This window comes from Hydra vulgaris, chromosome 01, assembly GCF_038396675.1.
Source record: "Hydra vulgaris chromosome 01, alternate assembly HydraT2T_AEP".
Taxonomy (NCBI): domain Eukaryota; kingdom Metazoa; phylum Cnidaria; class Hydrozoa; order Anthoathecata; family Hydridae; genus Hydra; species Hydra vulgaris.
Genome location: NC_088920.1, coordinates 53,327,439 through 53,339,433, shown reverse-complemented (window position 1 = coordinate 53,339,433; position 11,995 = coordinate 53,327,439). Strand labels below are relative to the sequence as shown.

The following is an 11,995-nucleotide window of genomic DNA, read 5'->3' as shown; positions in this document are numbered from 1 at the left end:
ATAAAAATTATGTGCAAACCTCAATGAAAATTTTGTGCGCACCTCTTTCATCCGTTAAAAGTGAGCCTCTGTTCAGCACAACGGGAAACATATTTGAAGCCAAAAGAAACAGGCTGTTGCCTTAGCATGGAGAACAGATTATGTTTTTAAGTTATAATTTGCCTGATTTCTAAAAATAGATAATTAATTTCAACGCAATAAACTAATAAGTATAATAAAAATAACTTCCCTCATTTTTTATTGGCAATTACTTAATAGTAATTTTATTATACTTCAAAGTACAAACTAATGTATACTAAACATTGTCTATAAATTAGTTTTAAAGTTTAGACTTAATTAAGTTCACGAGAAGCCAAACTAGTTTCATGATTCACACGATAATTCAATTACTAATTTGTAATTAGTAAATACTAAGTAGCTAGTCATCTTTTTCCATGTAATATTAAACTTGTTCAAACAAGACATAGCTACATCCTAAAATCCTGTGACATTGCGTAATTTAAAAAAAAATCTTGATGGTTTGTCGTTATAGTAAAATACCTTGTGCGTTAAAATACTTATAATTGCAATTCATATATTTTGCAATATACAGTACATATAATAACTGCAGTAAAATGTTAAAAAATCTTTTTCAACAACTAGTATTATCCCTATATAGCTAGATCTGCAAGAAAGCAAATTTTACCTATGTAAGCGCAAAGGCTTCGACAGAGTGACTTCGGCCGAAGCTTCGGCATTGGCAAAATCTTAGCTTCAGTACAACCCTAGTTTTATCATAGTTTTAATAGAATTTAATATGCTCATATAGGTTTCATACTTTGGTGAGAAATAAACCAAATGCTCATTTTCGACAAATTGACATTTACTAGGTCGACGATTTTTAAAGCCTGTTTACACTGAAAGTTTTTGTTTTATCTGTAACTAAAATAGTTATTTTCTAATCTTTAAGGTTGATTTTCACTGATTTTTTTTTTTAGTTTTAAAATATAAAGTTTTTGCTGACAACAAGTAAAAGTTAATGAAAGGAAGGGGGGAGGGGGAGTTTTAATAAGCTTGGGGTGGATGGGAAAATTTTCCAAAAATTAATAAACGTTCCTCCCCCTCCTCCCCCTCTTTTATGAAGGAGATTATTTTAAATGATAACATATGTATGGTAAAACTAGTTTAACATAAACAGATGCAAAAAGTGACGGTAATGCATTCCAATCTTAAAATGTCAAAACGCAAACCACACTTGAATAATTCTTTTAATAATATAAATTTTATTTTTATTATTAACTTAACAAATAAATAAATATACAGAATAATTCTTTAAAAAAAAATCATTTGCAACCTTATAAAAACACACGATTTTGTTTTTTTGTAAACAAAATTTTGTTTATAAAATAAAAAAGCAGTTTGTTCAAACATTGCTTTGCGTCATTGTGTGAAGGTGAACTAAATACTACAAATGATTATAGAAAGTAAAATGGCGCCAAAATCTTGATTTTAAGACTACCATTAAAAAAAACGAAAACTTTTTAGTTATTTTAGACATAAATAAAACTTAAAATAGTTTATAAAGTTTTTATTTTTTTAGTAAAACAAGAATGTTTTAATAGAGCTAGGTTATTATCTGTTTTTTCAAATGTCAAAGTTGACGGCGTCTCACAATAACAAAAAAAACTTTTATTTGTTTAGTAAGCTATAAAAACCTTAAAAAAAAAAACGAAAAAAAAAAAAAACTAACGCGCACACTTTTTATAATGAATACCAACATTTTGTTCATTTTATTTTTATCCTTTAAAATAGAATTAGTAGTGTGCAAAGGAAAAGATGCGAAGCAAAATATCGATCAAAACACTGAAGCTGTTTTACCAAAATCTGAAATTGCAAAAAAACAAAGCCAGGTAACTTATGATATTTTAGTAGCAACCTTACTTTTTGAAGTAGTTTTTACATTTATAAAGCAACTAGTTCCTCAACTGTTGACTTTTATTTCACTTGTAAATTCCATGTTATAGTTGAAAATAGTATTTTTTTTAGTTTTGTCTAAACTTAATATATTTAGTTTTGCTTTGATGAAGATTTAATGATATTAATGATAAATATCTTCGTTATAAATTTAACATGAATAAAAAATAATAAACGATTTTGTAATTATAAACCTAAAATCTTCAGTTTTTAAAACTTTTTTAATAATTCTAGTTTTGAAATACAAAGTTTTTGCTGACAACAAGTAAAAGTTAATTAAATGGAGGAGGGAGGGGGAGCTTTAATAAGCTTGGGGTGGATGGCAAAATTTTCCAAAAGTATTCTCTAAGGAGAATACTTTAAAACATTATCTGATAAATAGATTTTCACATGTTTTTTTTGTGTTCTTTAAATTAAAGCTAGTTGATATTCTCAGAAATGCAAAGTCGATGGAAGATGTTCTTGTTGGCTTTGGAGTAGGTGATGTTTTCAAGGTAATCAAAAAAGCTCCTGGCTCTTCAACTTACGGGATGGCTCCAAAACCTGGTCAAAGTTTAGATGGTAGTGTATCAGTTGGTAAGATTTTCAATTTTATTGAATAATACTTAAAAATCATCTTTTAAAACTATTTTTATAAACCTTTATCACAATCTAAACGTTTTAATCTCATTTTTGAATCGATTTTACAGTCTAAACGTTTTAATCTCATTTTTAAACCTCTTTTACAATCTAAACGTTTTAATCTCATTTTTAAACCTCTTTTACAATCTAAACGTTTTTAATCCACTGATCTCAAAATATAATTTTTGAAAAAAATATTTTGAGATCAGTGGTTTTAATCTCATTTTTAAACCTCTTTTACAATCTAAACGTTTTACTTTCATTGAGGTCTCGTTTGTTTGAAATTTTAAAATAAACTTTTTACTTTATTTTAAAAAAAAATTGTTAAGAGCACCTAAGCGCAAACACTAAAATGGAGTTCGATTCTCGACAATAGTTATATGTGTATCGTAAACTGCATTGCAATAATACCTTCTTCTTCCTGTATAAAAAATAATTTTCTAACAATTTTATTCTTGTTTCCATCAATGTTCAGAATCAGAAAAATCTTCAACTAAACATACAATATTTAAACCAATATACAAAATAACTGGTGGTATTTACAAAAATTTTATCTAGGAGTGTTTTATCAACTTATCTAAGACATATGACACCGTCGATTTACATTTTAGGAAAACGTTATAAGATAACCAATAAAGCATATTATTTAGTTAAAAAATGAATCAAGAAAAAATTCAAAATAAAAAACTAGAAAATTGAATATTTAAAGGTAACGATTTACAGAGGAACTTATTTCTCCAAGGAATTTATTTTTTTCTTTATTTATTTTCAACCTTAATTCTAAAATCAAGGTTGAGGCAGTATTCGGCAATTTTTATGGGGCACCTTTGAACCTTTAGACCAACCTTTGGACCTATTGCGCGTCGCTTAACAACCTTATTAAAAAACTAAATTATTCAAAATTAAAAAATTGAACAATGTTTAAAAATGGTGCGCAACTATAAGAAGAAATATAAAAGATATATAAAAGAAATTTTATAATTCAATTAAAACATGTGTTTAATAAAACAATGAAATTAAGAGAGGCTGCAGATGTATTGGGTTCTCAAAAAGTGCATTGGTTTACAGAATAAAAATGCTCAGAAATAACAAAAAATTATAATGTGATTGCTTTTCCACCAAGTATTCTTTTTCCACATTCAAAGTTGAATCAATGTTATGAACAATGTTATGGGCAGCCGTGGCTTAGTGGTAGCGCACTTGCCTCAGAAACAAGGGATTCACGGTGCAAACCCCGCCTCTGGGCAAATTATGCGACATCGGTTTGGAAGGAGGTGTAAACTTTCGGTTAAATGCTTTTTTTATTTTTTTATTTTTTTATTTTTTTTATTTTTTAGGTGTCCCAAGAACTCCTAATGGTCTTGTCACAGAGCACCGCGGAAGTACATTTAACCAGGAAGTTCACGCCTCCTTCCTTGCCGTGACGCGAAAATGCTTAACCGGTGCTCTGTGATAAGACCGTAAGGACTTTTTAGATCACCTAAAATAAAATTAAAAAAAAAAAAAAAAAAACTTTATTATTTCAATTAGGTATCGAAAAATTTTCTTTCAACCCATTTTACATTCACACACTTCACTTTGTTATTTTTTAAAAATAATACTTTTGTATTTATGAGATTGAAAGGAGATTGAATAGTATCTTCATCTTCGTTTGTTTGAAATAATACACACAAAAATTATTTAATGGTTTGAGATCTTTATAAGAATAGTTCTGTCATTGGTAATAATGTTATGAACAATGTTAAGGGCATAATTCTCATATTTAAGCTATTGTTTATGATTACTATAATTAATTATTATTGTTTATAATTTCTGCTCATTATAAAAAAACGAGTCTCTAAGAAAAATTCCTTGTCTTTTTATTATATCTCCTAAACTGCCCCAATGTTGACTAAAACTTCCCCTCTTGTGGGGTGATTTCGGATAAAAAGTAGCTTCGTTTTTAAGAAAAAAAAGCAACTCTAATTTGTTTTAATTACCTGGGCTTTGCTTTTTTTAAATAATTAGTATCGAAATTATTTTTTCAGCAAAAAATTCAAAATTTTGTCAAATGTTACAAAGGCTGTGGTATTTTCAAACATGTCCTAATGTATATATATATATATATATATATATATATATATATATATATATATATATATATATATATATATATATATATATAATATATATATATATATATATATATATATATATATATATATATATATATGTTCCTGGGTCAGTAGCAATGGCGTACATAGGATTAATAACACTGACCATTGCAAAAACCGATCTTGCACTCCTAACCGACAATAGGTTGCTTCCATTTTCTTTTCTAAAAAAAATTTTTAAAATTGATTAAAAAAGCTCACAAATTCAAAGAATTTATTTTCAGTTTCACTTTTTTGAAAGCCCCCCTGCTCCCTCAGTTGGTGCTTACGGCACGTGCCATACCTGCCATACTCTAGTTACGCCACTGGTCATAAACTGATGAATGTTTGTTCAAATGTAATTTAAAAAAACATTAATTTGATTTTCTTGTTAAAAAAGTTATCCACAAGCTAAAAATTTACCATAAATGGGTATGGATAAAATTTCAAACAATTTAATGATGGTTAATTTTTATTTCTAAATTTTTTAATTAGATAGTTATTAAGTAGTTTTTATGAAGGATTTAATACTTAAAATTACAAATAAAAATATATCAAAAAATTTTTGTGTAGTATTTAACTTAATTAAGCGTTTCCAGTATGTATACAGCCGTGGCGGTTAGAGAACCAAGAGTATATGTAATATATTATACTCGGTTCAAACAATAAACTATTGAAGGACATGAATAATAAATAAAATAAAAATGATTTATATATAACACCTTTTCTCTGAACGAAAATTATAACTAATTACACCTTGTTTTATAAAAAAAAGAAAACATATCTTTAAAATTGCTTTGAGTTCTATATTTTTATATTCACTTATGCTAATTTTGATAAACTAAATGAAATAAATGAAAAAAATAAATGAAAATTATTGTGTATGACATGTTCGTTAAGAACACGTCATACACAATAATTTTTGAATTTGGTTATGATGAGGAGGGGTTCTTTAAAAAAATTAGTGTTTTCTAACATAACTACTTTCAGCCGCTGTCAATTTATAAATTTATTTATTATTTAGTTTATTTTTGAATTAGGTTATGATAAGGAGGGCTTCTATAAAACGTTAGAACGGTATTTTTCTATTTCTACGGTATTTTAACATAACTACTTTCAGCCGCTGTCTATTTATAAATTTGTATTTAAATTTTACTTAATTGTAACTTATGTTACGTATAAAAGGCGAAATAAGTTGTTGTATGTTCACTAAAAGATAAAATAAGTATTATTGACAAAATAAGAAATGGTGGTAAGACATCTATATAAAAACTAAAATAAGAATTGTTGATACGAAGTAATGGCAGAAAAACATACATAAAAAAATTTAAACTATTTTTTATGAAAATTTTTAGAGTTTACTGAATATGAATGCGCCATACGATCGCGAGTTGTGGACGTGGACTTTGTTCCAGGCTACTTTACGTTTCCAGCATGTATACAAGTTAATGAATGTAGTGGTTGTACCACAAAATCATTAATATACAAATGCGTACCAGACGAACAAGTTGAGGTTACTGCAAATGTAGTGGATATTGATTATTCCGGTGAGAAATTTCAAAACCTCTGCAAAGAGCTTACAAAATGATTTCGTTTGTAAAACATCAGGTAACTAAAAGTACTGAAATATTTGACTATATTTAGGAGGTTACAGAATAAGAAAAGTAACTACGCTGCAACCAAAAAGCTGTAAAATGGAGTGTCGCATAAAAGCATCAGATTGTACACCAGGTCAAGTGTATGACCCAAATAGCTGCACATGTTCTTGTTCTTCTTTTGTTGAGAAGTGCCCAGTCGGAAAACAGGTATAATTTATTATGGGAAAACATGTTTATATGTGCTCTGACAAATAATTTTTAAGATAAATATAGTATACTAAAAACATAATTGATTAAAATGGTGTTGTTGTTTTTTTTGCCACAATTTTTTTTCAATCGTTATTTAAATTTGAAGTTAACTGTATTATTATAATTTTTTTTTTCATATTTCAATACTTTAAACTATTTTAGTGGTCTATTGTGAACTGCGCATGCGCTTGTTCCGAAGTGAAAACGTGTTCTTCTAACAAAATATGGAATAAAGATTCTTGCTCATGTCAATGCATTCCCAAAGTATGCCTTCCGTCACAAAAACAGGACCTTATCTCATGCAACTGTGTTTGATTGGTGATTGAAAAAAATTTTTAATAGAAGTGCAATAATTAAAAACGTTTATTTTACATTGTTCTTTGGTTATTTGATAACTTATAATAATTTTTAATAACAGTGTTACGTAACTTTTAAATAAATAAAAATGTAATAAAATATAATAGAGTTTTTTATTATTTTGACCTCAAAACTATGACAACATATATATGAATTAATTTATTTACAGATATTTTTTGGGTTTATGCAAGTTTGTTAACATTTTCGGGTATTGGTAAATATTTGTAGAAAGGTGTTTCGCAAAACCTATGCTAATATTACGTGGGCAAGTACCCACAAACCCAAATTAAATTCTCTTCATATTAAACAAAAACACGCATCAAGACTAGTTTACAATAAATTTACCCATGCTGAACGCTTACTTAAAGGCCTTGAATGCACTACATATCTACCAAATTAATATCTATCAACATATCAGATATCAAATATAAACTTGGGTTAGCGCCATCACATTTTTTTGATAATATTTTTCAAATTAACACAAACAGATACACCACAAGAAAGACAAAAAAATTTACATCACCAATAAAAGCAACGAAGTTTTCACGATTCTTTATTTCAATCCGGGGTCCGTTCCTTTATAACAAAATAATATCCAAAAATATAAAACTCAAAACAATGAATAATTCTGTAACTTTGAAAAAAAACTAAAATACCTCATACTGTTTTATTGATATGTATTAAACATTTATGTGTATTACTCGTTACTATTTAACAATGATGACCATATAAAACATAAAATTAAGGCACTCGACGATAAAACTTTCTAGTCTTTTACGTAATATCCTTTACAACAATGCACTTTGCATTAACAATACTTAACAGTACTATTAAGTTTTCTGCTATAATATCTCATTATATAGATTAAGTATTTTCAACAACAACCACGAGCAAGTCCCTAGTAGCCCAGTGGTACGACGAACTTGCATACATTTTTTTAATTCATAGTTTAAGAGCCAGCAATAAATTTTTTAAACTACGAATTTTTTTAAAAACGCCATTATTAGCATTCTTCAAAATTTGTAAATATGTGTCGTACAGTAGCATTTATGTGTGTATTTTTATTTCGGAAATTTGCACATATATATAAACAAAAATTTTTTAAGCATTGATTAATTGCAAAAGAAAAAAAAACACTTATTGTATTGGAGTTGTTGATAAGAATTTTTCTCAATTTTTATATGAATACATTATATACTTATTATATATAATTATATATACATATATATATATATATATATATATATATATATATATATATATATATATATATATATATATATATATATATATATATATATGTTTATATAATGTTATATTATATTTAATATATACATATTATATATTATATACAAATATATTATTAAATATTACTTACATAAAGTACAGATAATAAAGTCCCATAATAGAGTGTTTGGGGTAATATGTTTTCTTGTTCGTTGAAACGTGCATGTTGATTTGTAAAATAAATTTGTTTTTAAATTTTTAAGCAACTTAGAGGTCATTTTAGGTTGTTTATTATTTGTTTAGGTTGTGTATGAGGATTTTGTGATCAACCGTATTGAGCCAGCAAACATTGTTTTAGTAGATTTACAGTGGAACTATATAGGCATTTTTTAGCGGCTCATTGGAGTTTTGCTCATCGTTTACTTACAAAACTACAGTGGCCCGCTCAAAATGCTTATATAGGTTCAATGAAATTCTGCAATAGGATGTTTGCTGGGAAACAAGTTAAAGCAACAAAAAGTAAAGTTGTTAGTTTCAAAACCACCCAATATTCAACCCGCCAGGTTGATTATTAAGTGATTAGACGTTGGTTAAAGTATTTATGTTTGTGGCGAGAACTTCCTAGTTAAATGCTCTTCCGCAGTGCTTTTGATTAGACCATTAGGTCATCTTGGAGCTTAATAATTCCTAGAAAATATTCTATAGCGGAACTTCAGTAGACCTATATAGACATTTTGAGCAGTTTACTATAGTTTTGCTCATCGTGGTTTTGCTAATTGTTTACTTTAATGACTTTAATGCTCATTACGCTAAATGGTTTGACTCAAGTATCTCTTCGCTATAAATCCCTTACGCATCTTAGCAATCTGTTTTCCAGACAAATCTAATCTCTTAGCATCACCGATTGATTCGTATCTTGTCTCTAACCCTAGCTTGTTTTTTCTTGTTTTACCTTTTGGTTGTTCATACCATGTGATGGTCTTACTAAAACTTCAACTTTTTAGTTCTTTTACACCAGACTTACCTGTCGCGCTTCCAACTATTTGCAGATTTACGTAAGAGTGGACTTGTAAAACGGTTTCAATTTATTTATAATATAATTTTAAACTGCAAAATATTTCAAACATAAAGAAGAGTTGTTGAGAACTAGTAGAGAAGATTGCTCGAGTCCGTTGATGTCCGTTAGCTGACGGCAAGTGAACGAGACATCTATAATCACAGTATTTATATTACATATTCCTAAAAAGAACTTTAACAGTTTGTCCAATAACAGTTTAATGCGTTTAAGTACAACATTATTCGATTAGTACAACACTACAACATCGAAGCTGATTGGGAATCTTTTTATTCATAATTTTCTTTGTGACAACATAATACATTCAGGCAGATACGAGAGCTTTTTTTGTTATTGACTTATATTTTTAATTTGCTTTTTGGTTATAAAGACTATAGAAAATGGATGGACTTTTTTGCATATTGCAATTATACATAAGACTTAAAACATTATATGCATTTAGTTCAGACAACGTTAATAAAGACATTTTTTCAAAAAGAGGTTTAAAGTATTTTGTTTTGTTTTTAAAATTAATCACACGTATAGTATGCTTCTGTTTACGATAAAGCGGTTCTAGTTTAGTTTTATAGGTACTACCCCATGCAATATAACCGTAGTTTAGGTAACTTTGAACAAAACTATACTTGATTTGTTTGAGTAGTAGTTTTTTTAATTAGTAACGTGGCTGGTATATTATTCCTATGCTTTTGAATATTTTACTACCTAAATAAGCGATACTCGTCGTAGTTAAGGAGAGATCCGAACGATATGCATTTTTTAAAGACAAAGTTTTACATTTTTAAACTTCAATTTTTTGTGTTTAGCGCTTATTTTTTACTATTACTGTTATATAATTTTAAAAAGTAGAATTTAAGCTTTTCTTATATACTTTAATATTTTTTATAAATCTTTTTTTAAGTAAATTCAAATACCTTTTTACAGTAAAGATTGCTTAGATTATAACTAATAGGAACGTTTCTACAATTTGACAAAAAACAATAACAAACCAGTCAAAAAAGTGAATAAAATCAAACCGCCATGACTTTGATTGTATCATACATTAAGTGGTTCACTTTTGGTTCTTATTGTCCGTAAATGGTCAGCTTTATGAACATAATCAAAAATAATTTGACCAGAGGCACTAAAACATGATTGACGTAGCATAACATGTTGCACCTAATGAACATTTAATAATGCTTTTGTTTAATAATGATATATATATATATATGTGTGTGTGTGTGTGTGTGTGTGTGTGTGTCTACGTAGAAGACACACACACATATGCTTATATATGTGTATGTGTTTATGTTTGTACACACACACATATAAATGTTTATATATCTGTGTGTGTTCACATACAAAAACAATGTGTATGTATGTGTGATTTACTGTTTATACAAATGATATTTTAATTTTTATTCATAATAATATTATATATAATACATGTATGACAAAGAAATTTTTTAAATTGTTTCATGTTTTTGACTATATATGTAGTGGAGTTACTTTACACGTTATTCAAAGTATGCGAAAAAATGTATACAATAAAGTATGTTATGCTATAGCAATGGAACATAACTATAGTAGGCTAACAAGCTTCTTCAGATTTTATATAGCCTAAATAAATTTATAAACGAAAACTATGCAACTTAGACAACAAGCTGCTACACTAGCTGAGGCAGTGTACAAAGTATTCTGACTATTTTTTTGAGAAAAATATCCAAAATATTCAATTCATTTTTTAAGGAACCATAACAACCAATAAACAAAGTAAAACTTTAAATAATCAAAATATAAACTATTTTTAATACTTCAGTGTTTGAGGTTTGAACAGTTTCATATAAATTCTTGCCATAGTTACAACTTTAAAAAAAAAAAATAGATTTGCATTTAAAGTTACCCCGCTATTCAAAGTAAGTAAAGGTTTACGGTAATGAAAAGTTATCAATAAAGCTGTTATCGAAGTCATGTTTATCAAAAGTGTTTCGATCATTTATTTTTAAAAACTAATCTAAAATTTTTTCAAAAAGATTTTCGCATTCAAACGTTTTTGGGTTCATTTTAAAACATTTTCCGTTAAAAAAAAGTATATTTATAATCAATAAATAATTTTTCATAATGGATTATTTTATTAGTATTTTTATATCAAATTATTAAATCGTAATATTTATTCATTTAAATATTGAAGACTCCATCTGTCGGGATTATTGGTGCACAAGCGATATTGATTGCCGAATGTGGTAATCGCTTAGTTGACGTTTTGAAACGCGATAAAGAATTAGAACAGAAAAAAGTTATAAGAATAGTTCAAGCGCAGCTATTTACAGCACTTCGAGATGTTGGAAGTTTCATTAACATAGTAGATGTTGTTGAAGAAAATGATGTTGAAAATGTTACTGCTGCTTGTCAAAGAAATTTTTTATTATTTGCACTTTTTTTCCCTTTTAACAGTACAGTTTGGACTATTAGTTATGTTGTTCCATTTCATGCGGAAGAAATTTTCAAGGGTTATGGAGTTGATTATGGGATTCTTTCTATACATGGAGAAGAACCTAAACATTCATCCATTAAGCAAGAATTAAAATCTTGCAGAACAGATCTACAAAACAAGATGAAAGAGGTAAATGGTATCAACTTATGCCGTCTAGCTATGAACGAAATTTTTACTTGCCTTATCATTTTCTGATACCATTCATGTATCAATCTCATTTTAATTCTCGTAAACCTGTTACAGACAAAGAGCTGTAACAGGTTTTTAGCTGTTCACGTTCACTAAAATCTGAGCTTTTATGTCAAGTTTGCAT

The 11,995-nt window shown here is 27.6% G+C and overlaps 1 protein-coding gene across 1 annotated transcript; it reads left to right on the top strand.

Moving 5' to 3' along the window:
- The first annotated feature begins 1,745 nt into the window (after positions 1 to 1,745).
- Positions 1,746 to 6,866, top strand: LOC100205498 (vascular endothelial growth factor C-like). Its single transcript, NM_001309763.1, is given in 5 exon segments — positions 1,746 to 1,889; positions 2,373 to 2,529; positions 6,062 to 6,253; positions 6,351 to 6,511; positions 6,716 to 6,866. Coding segments are annotated over 5 exon segments (805 nt in total).
- The last annotated feature ends 5,129 nt before the right edge of the window (positions 6,867 to 11,995 follow it).